The sequence below is a fragment of the Pseudorca crassidens genome, chromosome 4 (genome assembly GCF_039906515.1).
Source record: "Pseudorca crassidens isolate mPseCra1 chromosome 4, mPseCra1.hap1, whole genome shotgun sequence".
NCBI lineage: Eukaryota > Metazoa > Chordata > Mammalia > Artiodactyla > Delphinidae > Pseudorca > Pseudorca crassidens.
The window spans coordinates 147,459,172-147,473,154 of NC_090299.1; the positions used below are offsets into that span (position 1 = coordinate 147,459,172).

A 13,983-nucleotide genomic window follows, 5' to 3' on the forward strand; every position below is an offset into this window, starting at 1 on the left:
ATACTTTTCAATTTTAGATTGGCAAATTTTCAAAACAGATTTTAATGACCAGCAAGAAGTTGCTAACTTTTTGTTTGGACAAGAAAGGACAGTAAAAACAGAGCAAAGCGGAGAAAAAAGTAAATGAAGAAATATATTATCATCTTTTCATAAAAGTTAACATAGGTAATAGCTACAAAGTAAGGAAGGATACAGTCTTAGAATAAGAATTGTATTAAATACAGCCATGTGAAAATATTACTCATTGTCTTCTTGTTCATGTTTCACTATGACTGAAGTTTTTCACCTGTTGGCACTGTTCGGTGGAGCAGCATTTGGAAACCACTGTTCTGTACTGTCTCCTCATAGGAAAGTATGTGTGACGTTAATTTGTATTCTCTGTACCTCAGTTACCATGATTTTTTGTTTGTTTGCTTAACCATTTATTTATTTATTTAATAAATGTATTTAGTTTTATTTATTTATTTTTGGTTGCATTGGGTCTTTGTTGCTGGGCGCGGGGCTTTCTCTAGCTGCAGCGAGCGGGGGCTACTCTCCAGTGTGGTGCACGGGCTTCTCATTGCGGTGGCTTCTCTCGTTGTGGAGCACGGGCTCTAGGTGCGAAGGCTTCAGTAGTTGTGGCACGCGGGCTCAGTAGTTTTGGCTCACGGGCTCTAGAGCACAGGCTCAGTAGTTGTGGTGCACGGGCTTAGTTACTCTGTGGCATGTGGGGTCTTCCTGGACCAGGGCTCGAACCCGAGTCCCCTGCACTGGCAGGTGGATTCTTAACCACTGTGCCACCAGGGAATCCCTTAACCATCTATTTTTAAAGTTAAAGCTTTAAATTATGTTTTCTGATTATAAAAGCTCATGTAAGTTTATTTTTAACAGTTTCATAGTAAGTATTCAAATGGAAGGCAGCTGTTAGTTTTATTTTATTATAAATGATAATTTAAAGAACAACTAATTAATTGTATCTCTCCTGAGAAATCTTTTTTTCCCATTCTCATGGACATTGTGAAGTATATAACTACTCAGGTTTCCCCTCAAGTGGCTTTACTAGAAAGCTTAGGGCTAAATTTGTTGCTCAGTCTTATTAAGCATATGTATTTTTGTGGAATGCATTTTTTTTTTTAGTTTCATTCACATTCAGTTTTATATCTGTTTTGTTTTGCTCCACTCTTCTTTTTACATTTATGCTAACATTGCATTTTAATATATATATTTTTAAACTTTTTATTTTATATTGGAGTATAGCCAATTTCAGTTTCAGGTGCACAGCAAAGCAACTCAGCCATACATATACATGTATCCATTCTCCCCCAAACTCCCATCCTTTTTGGAGTAAGCAGGGTACTACTACATCAATTGAGAGAGAGAGAGAGAGAGAGAGAGAGAAGGAAAAAGAGAAGACACACACACACACACGCTCTCAGTAATCCACTACTTAGCAAGGTGTTTGAAACATGGTAGGTAATGAATCAATCATGTGCTCCTAAACTAGACCCACCCTCTCTTTTTCCAGGTCGTCTCTCATCTGCTGGTGCTCACGTTCTGTCAGTTCTTGGTCTCCATCCTGGTCGTACTTGGTGAATATTGCCTCAATCTCTGCATCAGTATGGCCCTTCCTGAAATTAGTGAGAGGTTACAGATGAACTCATTCATGTACATGGTCCAGCCCAAACACAGAGAAATCCACATGCAGGAGGAAAGGAGAAACTGCTGAGTCAGGGCCAGTCCTCCTCTTACAATACATTCCAGAAAGACACCCACCTCTGAAAAAGAAGTGTCTTCATGAGCACGTGGGTCAGCCTATCACCAAGGATTTACCTTTACATAAGGACTTTCCCAGGGCCACAGAAATTGTGATTCTTACCCTTTGAGATCTTGTCGAAGTTCATCAAAGTTTAACTTGCCTCCCCCTTGCCGCAGACTCTCTGAAATGTCATCCACGGTATTTTTCTTCAGTTTTAGTTTGACCAAGGCTTTATGGTAGCCCTGTTGGAAAGAAAAGACTTGATTTAGTTTACCCTCCTTTTGCATTTGCTCTGCCTTCCAATTGCAGTGGTAACTACTGTAAACCAGTGACAAGAACAGTGCCTGATGTAAGCGGGCCACAAAACAAGTATGTGTTGGATGAATGGTGGATGCATCCCGAGTTGTCTGTGAAGCTCTTGTGGGAGAGTTATATGGGAAGAGTCAGGGTCTTTCCATAAATCAAGAACTAGGGGCCTTTTGGTTTGTATTCACGTTTAGGTTACAGGAATGAAAATCACTGTGTTCCACAGCTGTCTGTCTCAGAATATGTAGGAATGTGCAACAGGTCTTCAGAAAACTAAGAAACCTGAGTCATGGATTAATTAGTTTCTATATTATTTCATAGTTGGTAATTTCCTTACATATGTCACGTGTGTAAAAAAATTTCGGTGACATGGAGATGAGGCTCTTTCACTAATACATTGCAGGCAGACCTTGCTATGCATGGCAGCACGGGGCTGTGCAAACCCCCAGGCAACTGTGTGAAGCGATGCAAATGATCAATAGGAAAAATTATGATTGTTCTGTGACCTTTAAAACTTCTGTCAAATGTTAAAACGTTAAAAACTCCCTTGGTGTTGGTTATAAATTTTAGGGAAATTTAAAAAATAGTAAAATGAATATTTTAGTACGTTGACATTTTAAACAGTAGAAACATCGAAAATTAAAGTTTTACTTCTGTGTTAAAAAACTTATCCAGAGCAGTCTGAACAGTGCTGGCATTCTTCTTGTTGTTGTGTAACTTACAATATAGAGCGAGCATATTTTCTACGTCTTGATGAGTTATCATAATCCTTTCTTAACCTGTATCAGCTTCCAACATTTTATCCCTTGCACTTTCAAAGTTGTGAAATATCTCCAAGAGCTCCTTTAATGTGAAATTTGTTGCCAGTGTGATTTCCTCTGAGACACCTTTATCCTACTCATCACAGTCACTTTCCTCATTTAGGTTGATATATTTGCCTTCACTGAGTTCTTCTGGCTGCCGTCTAGCCCTCGAATGGTGGCAGTGTCAACGGTCCCCTGGCCAGCTACGTATTTCTTCTGTAAATCCATTACGTTTGTTTTTAATTTCACTTCCAGTGTTATCATTCCTTGTTTCTTTCCTATACTTTCTTCTTCGCTGGCCTATTCTCTATTTTAATTATGCATATTTGTAAAATGTCACACGGTTTATCACTGGGAGATGAGGGCACAACACAACTACAAGTTTTGTACGTAAACTGAAGAGCAGATGCTCAGTGACCATCCTTGACTTTGAAAGAAGTGACATTATTAGTCACTGATTATGATGCACATCTGTTATTTATGTAACGACCTGAAGAGCTAGTAGTGAAGTTTGTCCTTCGTGCTATTACTCACAGTCAGTATACTGTAATAACTGAAATTTGAACTATGTTGAGAGGCTCGTATTACTTAACTGAAATCACTGATACTGTGCACATCAGAACCAAAGTACAAAGTGAGGACTGCTTGTATTACCCCGGGGATTTGCTAGAATGTAATCGACTATTATGCAAAATTCAGGGTAACACAAATGTTAGGTCCTGTCCAAGGGACTTTGTTTTACAAAGCAGAAGTTCTCTGTTTCAACATGATTCACAGACAACATTGTCCTGTGGTTTGAACCAAACGGAAAAATATTATGGTTAAGGAGCCACTGTGCGTTAGCTGAATGATGACAGGGAACAAGCTGTGTACTTCAGATGTAGTTATTTGTTGTTGTTGAAGTTTTATATTTTAAATCAAGCACAGAAGTCACATGAAGAAGAACAAAGCTGCCCAGCTTTCCTGCCCTGCCCTTCCATGAACAATTAAACGCTTCCTGAGAAGGTGCGTAAGTGAAAGTTCTCAGGCCCTTAGGTCGTGGCCTTGCTCCAAGGACTTTTTCCTTTGACTATTTTAACACTTCCCTGGAAGGTCAGGGTAAAGAGTGAACAACAAAATATTTGCCTCTAAAACGTCTTTCCCTTTTTTTTTTTTAAATCGTAATTAAGATAGACGAAGGGAAAATGTCTTTATATAATCTTCCCTTCCCGTTTATTCTGAACTCTGGATCTGAAAGTGAGAGCCGACTAGAGGAGATATCAAAATAAATAAAGGGGATGAACCCAGGAGCTCAGCTCTTAAGAGGCAAAAGAGATTATTGAGAATTTAATTCTAGGGCACTAAAGGATTCCCAGAATTTAAGTTCAAGCTAGCATTATATCCATCTCTATCTCCGACGTAGAGAACATTTAAATTATTCCTGGAACACAGCAATCTACACTTTAAGTGGTGTCAATGGATCAATGTTGATTTGGCAATCTGGCTGAAACAATGTTCATTTTATATAGAAAATAAAACGATTCTGAGAATTAGGGCTTGTCATACCTTTCTGACAAGATCCGAGAGTTCCATTTCCGCTTTCTGCTGGGCCAAATCAGATTTAACTTCAGAGTAGGTATCATTGATGATGGCCAAAAACATATTCTGTTTGTAAATCAAAGGAAGGTAGAGATTAAAGAAGAAACCTAAATATATTTTGTTAACATCAATCTAAAATTTGACATGTCTTTTTCTTTTTTTAACAATTTGAGTATTTTATGAAGTCATCAATTAATAGTTTTGCTACCAAATTCTTTGGGAAAATTAGTTTTTCCATTGTCATGGCAAGGGAAAATGCAATATATATTCTTACTTACAAAACCATACATTGATATATTTTGCAAAAAGAGACAATAATGAAATAGAACAAAATATTAATGTATTTACCTATGAATGGTGGGATTATTTTATTATTTTTGCTTATCTGTTCTCTACATTTTTTCATCTGACATAAATCATTAGAGGTGTAGAACTCTAAAGAGCTCCTCAAATTTCAAGTCAACACAGACAAGTGGAATTCTATGCTCATTCCAAATATTGTTATAATAGTTGAGATTCCAGAACATATTTTAAGGAGATACAAAGACCTCTGCAAACAGAAACATGGCAGGCCTAGTAGAAAGAGAGTCAAGAAAAGCTTAATGCTAAAGACAGAGACTTTGGAGTCAAGCAAACTTGGGTTTCTGTCTTGGCGCTGCAAGACTATATTGTGTAACTCTTCTACTCCTAATTTGAAATTTTGTTTGTTTTTACATTTATAAAATGGGAGAAATAGTAGTACCTCCCCTACAGATTTGTTGTAAGGATTAATGAGTTCATCTACGTAAAGTGCTTAGGACAGGGCTTAACGGATGGCAAGTGCTACATAATTTATAGCTACTATTATTATTCAGTGGTGGTTAGTTCATTTTCCTGACTTGTCCCTTCCCCACTATAATGGGTTGTATTTCTAACACCTATTTCCAACGGGTTTCTCAAAGCACCACACCCACTGATCAGGCCCTTCTTTAACATGCCCTTCCATTGTTTTTCCTTTTTAGCGTGTAACTATGGTTTGTGACTGTACAGTTGTGTACTACGTCTGTTCTCCCCACAGGTCTGTGGAATCTTCATGAGGGGAGGGTTGGTATCTATTTTCCTTACCACTTGCATCCCCAGTACCCAGCACATTGCCTGGAATATAGTGGCTCAGTAAATATTTATTGAATGACTGATGAATGAACAAATGAGAGCTCTATTATTTTGATGAGCTGCTAAATCTCTATGAATTAAGGAAGAATACCGTTTAAGATTCTGTAGCAGAAATGAGAACAGGATATAAAATACACGTAAGTTCCTGGCTTAATGCCTGATTCTAAGGGTGGACAGTTGCAGTCAGTGGACCATGTCCCACCTTCGCCCATCCAACACAGGCATCTAATGTTCCATTTCTGTTTCCAAATGATGGTTAGCTAACGCCTGCAAGTGTCTTAGTTGAAATGGATTAAAGTGTGTGTCCTCTGAAGAGATTTCAGAACATGGAAAGTGACTGAGAATGGCTCTCGAAGGTGTGGGGAGAGGAAGTTCACCTCGTCTCCATCCTGTCTCACAAGCTTCACTTAATTGTGGGATGGACTTTGCAACAGGAGGTCTTTCCCTGTTGATGCCAGGGCTTTTGCTTCCTGACTCAGCTGAGCCTCCGCATGCCACTGTGGCTTTTTAAGTGGCGGCAATACGTTAACACCCAGCAGTCATCTCAGAACAGTGGCCAGCCCTGCACTTGGCTTGCCATTAAAAAAAAAAAAAAAAAAAAAAAATCTGTATTGACAGTAGCTTCCTCTCTCTCTGGAGGGTACAGGGAGAACAGTTCCTTTTTGTTCAGTGGTACAAATAAATATTTCAATATAAACACAAAAACTAAGAGCTTTTCATGTTCTAGTGATTGATCTGATAAAATAACTGAATAACGTAGGTGCACTGCCTACTAGAGGACAACATTCAAACAAGCCCACACTGGAGCATTTCCAATTGCCACCATCACGTCCCTCACTTGGCAGACTGGCGTACAAAGAACACTTAGGTGGCCTGAGATTTTTATTCTCTTAGTAGACATTCAGGGATTCAGCTGCTCCAGAATTCAAAGTACTACCGATGTTAGAGAGTAACAAAGGCTTACTCTTCCCTCTTTTTTTTTCTTTAATATATAACAGGAAAGAGAAACTTTTTTTTTTTTTTGCGATAAGCGGGCCTCTCACTGTTGTTGCCTCTCCCGTCGCGGAGCACAGGCTCCGGACGCGCAGGCTCAGCGGCCATGGCTCACGGGCCCAGCCGCTCCGCGGCATGTGGGACCTTCCCGGACCGGGGCACGAACCCGCGTCCCCTGCATCAGCAGGCGGACTCTCAACCACTGCGCCACCAGGGAAGCCCTAAAACTAATAATGATACATGCATACAGCAAGACATAAATGGATTTGCATGCTATTCCTGACTCTTTCAGTACCATTAAAGTACATCTAATTCTCAATCAGTGAATACACATACGTAAGCACTAAATACCTGGGCCAGCTCTGGAGCTCTTACAACGGAATTAATGAACTTGATACAAAGGATCTTTAGAAAATCCATTAAAAATGGGAACAATGTTTTTTTCTTCAAATGGTTAAGATTTTATTTTCTTAAGGAAAATCTTAAGTGTTAGTGTTTAAATGCAAAATACCCATGCCTAGGTTAAGCTCACTTAATTTAATACTTTCTTAGTGGAGTGGACACATAAATGTATAAATGTTAACATGAAGAAAAAAAATGCCTTTTAAAAAATCTTAATTAATTTAAGGCCAAAATGTTAAAAATGTGCATCTGTACCAAATCAAAAGCATAAAAGAATTATTTTTGAAAATAATACTTAAAGCCATTTCCATTCATTGTGAGATTTAGTTTTAAATTAAAATTTGAATACTTTTTGTAGGCAGTCTCTAGATATATTAAATATGAGTAAGTTAAAACAACCTATCTTGATCTTGAGACGCAATAATTCACTCAAATGTTACTCCTGACACCCTGCATCTGGCTGGCTTTGTCAGTTTCTATTTTTAAAAAAGAAAAGAAGAAGGAGAGAAATGAAAAGTCACTCAAGCAAGTGACCACGAAAGTGCTGACACTCGTGTTAAAAAAAAGCATGTAAGCGTATTCTACTTCTTAAAGGGCAAAGCACTATTTTAGGAAACTATACATTTGCACTTGATCTACTTCTTTTTTTTTGCACTGAGTACATATATAAATGAAAGATCATGGAAAAAATACTTGGTGAAGACTTAAAACTGTGAATGAATGAGAAGTAAAATAAAATATGTTTCCTAATATCTACGTTTTTTACTATTCCTGAGTCTTTAAAAAATTGATAGGGAATAAAGTGCGAGAGAAAAGAAGAGATGATGATTTATGATGGTGATACATGAAGTCTAAAGCGCCTCGGTATAAACAACAGTGTACATACCAACAGGATGAAGAACATAAAGAACACAAACGTAGTGAAATAGATTGGTCCCAAAACTCGATTAGCTTCCTCCATCTCTGCGAAGTTGACGTCACCCAAAATGATACGGAATTGAGTGAAGCTACAAAAACAAAACAAAGCACACCACCACAGTACGAAAACAAAGCATGTCCGGCATTCTGCTGACATAACATTTCTTAAAAGATGATTTCATACTTTGGGACCTTTTGTGTTTTAATCAGCGTGGAAAGCTACCAAATAACAGAAACGTGTCAACCCCTTTGGAAAACTCTTGTTACTCATATGAGCAGCTAGAGCCTTCTAGAATCAAAAGAATATGTTTTCGTGCTAACTATGTTATTTCCGTTTGGTAAAAAGAAAATATATTATTAGATGGCTTATAAAGCAATAGGCTCGAAGAAAGTAAAACGTAATCTGGGTAAAATATAATAACCCTAAACCTTCACAATGGTCACCCTGAGTCTAAGTTTAAAATCTCGTAAGAAAGAAAGATTTTTGAAGGATAGTCAGAATTGTACATGTATGAAGATGCACTATTTCAATGCACTTCGAGTGGGGTTGAGAATTGCTGCACGTTGCCAGATGCTGGGTCTTTATCAGTAGTTGTTTCCATTCCTGACTTTCATCAGACAGCAACATGAATTAGGGGTCCTCGTGCACAAAGCCCCATTAACTCCTATTATCACGATCTCTTATTTCCTAACTAACTCCTTTCTAAGTGACATGGAAGTCTGAAATGGTTTTTCATAGCCTATTTGAGAACTTTGGAAAAAGACTGAAAATTCCTGTATTGGTTTGAGCTTCTCCTAGAATATTAGAAATACCCGTTTCTTCTTAGAAAATAGGCTGAAGTTTGAAGTTTATGGCAACATTATTTAATAGGAATAAAAGTATAGGCAAAGGTCTCTTAAATGCTACCATCTGCATTTGGTGCTAAGAAGACCTCAGTCTTTGGAACAGAGTTAGCTTACTATAGCTGTTCTTCTATATCTTACTACTTTCAGGCTCTGTCTTAAACATTAATGTTTCAGAAGGTATTGTCATCTTTGCATTGATGGGTCAATGTTTCTGGGAAAGAGAATCAATTCTCTTTTTTTTTGTTGTTTTTTTATTTTGTTTTGTTTTTTTTGCAGTACATGGGCCTCTCACTGTTGTGGCCTCTCCCGTTGCGGAGCACAGGCTCTGGACGCGCAGGCTCAGCGGCCATGGCGCACGGGTCCAGCCACTCCGCGGCATGTGGGATCTTCCCGGACCGGGGCACGAACCCGTGTCCTCTGCATCAGCAGGCGGACTCTCAACCACTGCACCACCAGGGAAGCCCTAATTCTCATTTTAAACAACTGCTTTTAAGTACTTGGTAGTTAAATAGCCACCGTGAAGATTTCTTTAACCTTGAGAAGGCAGCACTGTCTATGATTAAATCTTTCTTCTTAATTTCATACATACTTACATACACTCTTGGAAAGTACTGAAGTCATCAACCTGAGTGCCAAAGACAAGGTATGCCAACTGAGCGTACGCTAAGAAAATAATGAAGAACATAATTGCAAAGCCAAAGAGGTCTTTGGCACACCGAGACATGGTTGTGGAGAGCTGACTCATGGTCCTGTTAAAGTTGATGAATTTGAAGAGCTGTAAAAGAGAGGGGAGATGAGATACGAGGATGAATGAGTAAACGAACTGCGGTATATACATGTGATGGGTCATTACTCAGCCCTATGAAGGAAGGAAATTTTGATTCATGCTACAACACGAATGAAACTTGAAAGCACTGTGCTAAGTGAAATAAGCCAGACACGAAAAGACAAATATTGCATGACTCCACTTACGTGAGGTACCTAGAGTAGGGAAATTCACAGAGACAGAAGGAGAATAGAAGTTACCAGGAGCTGCAGGGAGGGGGAAATGGAGAGTTAGTGTTGAATGGATAAAGAAGTTGCAGCTGGGATGATGAAAAAGTCCTGGACACACACAGTGGTGATGGTTGCACAACACCGTGAAGGTACTTAATGCCATTGAGTTGTACACTTAAAAGTAGTTAAAATGGAAAATTTTGTTATGTATATTTTACAACAGAAAGAAAGAGAGGACAAAAATGACTTGCTTTTTTTCAAATCCAGCCACTTATATTTTCTCATTTATAGTGAAAACAAGTTTAATTATAATTAAAATGACCATTGATATTTTTCTCCTAGAAAGATTAAAACAAAGGAGGAAAAACCCCACAAATGAAAACTAGCTAGATAAATGACAAGGACCTACTGTGTAGCACAGGGAACTATACTCAACATCTTGTAATAACCTATAATGGAAAAGAATCTGAAAAAGAATATATGTACGTACATAGGTATGTAACGGAATCACTTTGCTGTACACCTGAAACTAACACAACGTTGCAAATTAACTGTACTTCAATAAAAACAAAAAGAGTTAACATAAAAAAACACTAGTTAAGGGACTTCCCTGGCGGTCCAGGGGTTAAGACTTCACCTTCCAATACAGGGGGTGTGGGTTCGACCCCTGGTCGGGGAGCTAAGATCCCACATGCCTGGTGGCCAAAAAAAACCAAAACATAAAACAGAATCAATATTGTCACAAATTCAACAAAGACTTTAAAATTGGTCCACGTCAAAAAAAAAAAAAAAACTTTAAAAAGAAGACACTAGTTAAAAAAACCTCCAGAAAATACTTATTGTATATTAACAGTCACTTATTGTGCATCAGCTTTGTGGCAGGCATTGGCCAGGGCTTGGAGTGAGGATCTGAACCGGGCTCTATCTGACTGCACAGCCACACGGCGCATTTCTGTAGACAGGCACAGAGGGTACTGCCTAGGTTCGGCAGCTCGAGCCCAGAGGGCAGGACACACCGCACGGCTCTAGCTAGGAGTCTCGGCGGAAGGAAGTGGGCAGATCCGTTAGAAGCTGAGCTCCAATCTCTGCCTTAAAGAACCTAATGGTTCACAAGGTCTTGGGGGCAAGATATTTACAGGCGAAGCACTAAATGAGACGAACACCCTGAGGCACACACTGAAAGGAAACCTCTAGAATTGTACTTAAAGACCTCTTATAAAGCGCATCTGGCACAACAAAATGTTCCTGACGGTTGTTGTAATCACATTACTTGACACGATTCCTCGTAGTATTTCTATGAGATCTTGATTATTGTTCTGTTTTGTGATAAAGGTACGGTACGTTAGTGATGGTTTCTCTTGAACGAACATGTAACTGAATAAATAGCACGAGAGATACAGGACGAGGTCTAAGCCCTCTGATAAATCTCAGGCCTTCCAGATGTGAACAACAATTCGGGAAAACAAGTAACTGGAAAGTACCTTCTAGAACGGTGCTCTTCAACAGAATTTTCTCTGATGATGGAAATGCTCTGTATTTCCGCTATCTAATACAGTAGCCACTAGCCACATATAGACACCGAACACTGAAAATGTGGCCAGAGTGACTGAGGAACTGAACGTTTAATTGCACGTCATTTTAATTAATTTAAATTAAAATCTAAATAGTTACTTGTGGCTGACAGCTCCTATCTGGATGGCGCAATCGTAGAACTTAAGTGGTGACAAGCTGGCAGCTGGCCTCAAAACAATGACATTTCCTCAACCTCCAGAATCGAGGCTCATCGTATATGAAGTGACCTGAGCTTTCACGCACGAGGAAAGGCGCATGATGCCTTGGGAGAAGGAAATGAGTCGTGAAGGTACTACTCGGAGGACCTGTCTGTCCCAATCTCAGTTCTAGGTAAAGCTTCTCTGGCCTCCACCTGGAAAGGAGGCAATCCTTCCAGAGAACATTTCCAGGGCAGGATCTCTCCCTTTCCTTTCCCCACCCTTCCCCTCCTTTCTCTTAGTTCCTTTTCCTTCACCTGGTTCACCCCACTTATGGTGAAACTTGAACCTGTCTCTGGGTTAGCACAGCCAGGGGCCCCCAGGCCCAGGTGACACTCAAAGGTCTCTTGATGCATTTGTTAAATGAAACCTCCAAAGACAGGTCTTCCAAGAGTGCAGGTAGCAGGCAGACAGTGAGATGAACGGTCACGTGAGTCCTGCGAGCTGACTTTACTTGTAAACACGGGGCTGGCTGCCTAAACTTGGCCACAGAAACCAATTCAAGTCCTTCAGCATTTTGCGTGACTCACGTTAATAAAAAGACGAAAACGATATTAAAGATCTGAACCTGAGATTTATAAATTACCTTAATCCAGACAAAAAATACTATGACAGCAGCTATGTTGTTGAACTGTATTTGCCAGTATGCCAGATTCTCAAAGTTGGGGAAAGCACTTTGATCTTCTAGAAACTGGAGGAGCACCTCCACATTCGATGTTCTGTGTATGTTGATTCCTGCAGCTACCACTGACAGCTGGAAGACAAAAGATTTAGATATTAGTGCAGTGTTCTAGAAATATATAACTCACCTTAAAATGACTAGTTTATCTTCCTTCACAAATGTATTAATTCTAGGGTTCCCCATTCTACTCACCCAACGGCATGCATAAATTAAGTCACTCACACGGAGGGAAAGAGTTGAGCACTGCCGTAAAAAAGTAAAAGAATATATTGCTCGCACTTCCTTGGTTTGGAATAGAAACCCAGTGAGCGCACGTGTGCATGCATGTGCCTGCACACGCGCACGCACACACCCGAGAGATGTCACTTTATTACAAAAGGAAACTCAAACAGGAACGCCTTCTGTTTTGTTCTGCCACCTTCACGTACATCACTTTCCAGCCTTGTGCTTTCCCAGGCCTCGTCTCGCTCTGTTTTTATTTGCGGGGCTTCTTTTTTTCCATCTTCCAGCCATCTATTCTTTCCTTTATTCAACAAACACATGGTGGATATCTGTGTACACAGCACCGTGCGAAGGCTCAAGAGGAACAAATACAGGTGAAAAGTACAAACCTCGTCCTCGAGAAGCTTATACTCTGGTTCAAGAGCAGATAAACACCCAGAGACAAAGAGTACAAAAGCCTTCTAAGAAGCTGGCATCACACCACATAGGGGAAGGGTGAAACAAGACATGTTCAAAGGAGCGCCCGTGACAGGGAAGAATGAGCTTGGTCTTAGATGGCGGGAATGAAGGGCACAGAGGGCTCGACAAGGCTCGCAGTGGGTACATGTGAGCCAAGGGTCCCCCACTTGCTTGCTTCTGTCCTTTAACTCATGACCATACAACTCTTCACATCTGCTTTGGTCCTGGCCTATAAAAATCCGAGGGCAACGCTGGGCCCGCCTCGCACCCATCACCACTGGATTAACGTGTATGTGTGTAAACAGCTAGGGGTCAGCCATAACCACCGGGCCCCCACATGGACCCTGAGTCCACGGCGTGCGGGCTACGGCAGGTGCCGTGACCTCCGCGGCCCATCTCTCTCTTCTCACGGATGATGGCCGAGGACCACTGCATCAGCCCTTCTTGAGATGCCTGTCTGGTGATTATCAGAGTCAGGGCCTGCCTGTCTGCCAGCCTCGGCTGCAAAAGCCAGCCTCACCACCGTCCTTGCCTTTCCTGTGAAGGGTTCCCACACTTAGTCTAGTATTTTTTGCACTGGTGGTAGGAATACTTCCCTTGAGCTCTCTGGAATACCCTGGTAAGTGTTTTTCTGCATGGACTTCACTGAGAAAAAAGGGCTGACTGACTGAATCTCAAAATAACCCTTTACCAACTCTCACTAGGTACCCTTTGTTTTTGCTCTGCCCAGGGAAAGTGTTTATAAAAATATGGAATATGGGGTCATCTATACAATGCCATAGAAATACACTAAATTTCCTGAGCCTCTTCCTTCAAAATAGAGAATGAGAGAGAAGCAGAGAGGAAAGAGGTTCGGTGGGCATTCGGGTCGTTACGTGGCTCCGAGTTTTCTTGGAGATTTTCATCTCTTATCTACAAAAGAACTTTCTTCCTTTGGCATAAGCTTCACGGAAAGCGTGCCCTATTTCTAAAGGGTCAGAGAAGGTTTCAGAGGAGAAGTAGGATTCCAGTAGCCGTTCCTTGTTCTCATAAAAGCACACTGCCTGAACTGTTGTCTTGTCAGCATTGAGAGTTAAAAAAAATAAGAGCACAGGGAAGCAAGTTTTCAAAGAAACACTTGCA

General features: G+C 40.3%; 1 protein-coding gene across 2 annotated transcripts in view; it reads right to left on the reverse strand.

The window, feature by feature from the left end:
- The window catches only part of PKD2 (polycystin 2, transient receptor potential cation channel), a 48,871-nt gene that overhangs the window by 7,656 nt on the left and 27,232 nt on the right, over positions 1-13,983 (reverse strand). For both annotated transcript variants that reach the window (XM_067737012.1, XM_067737011.1), the window contains 6 exons: positions 12,085-12,252; positions 9,327-9,508; positions 7,856-7,976; positions 4,390-4,488; positions 1,856-1,977; positions 1,490-1,607 (listed from right to left, as the gene is read on the reverse strand). In XM_067737012.1, coding sequence (XP_067593113.1) covers positions 1,490-1,607; positions 1,856-1,977; positions 4,390-4,488; positions 7,856-7,976; positions 9,327-9,508; positions 12,085-12,252 — 810 coding nt within the window. The remainder of the gene's footprint in view (positions 1-1,489; positions 1,608-1,855; positions 1,978-4,389; positions 4,489-7,855; positions 7,977-9,326; positions 9,509-12,084; positions 12,253-13,983) is intronic.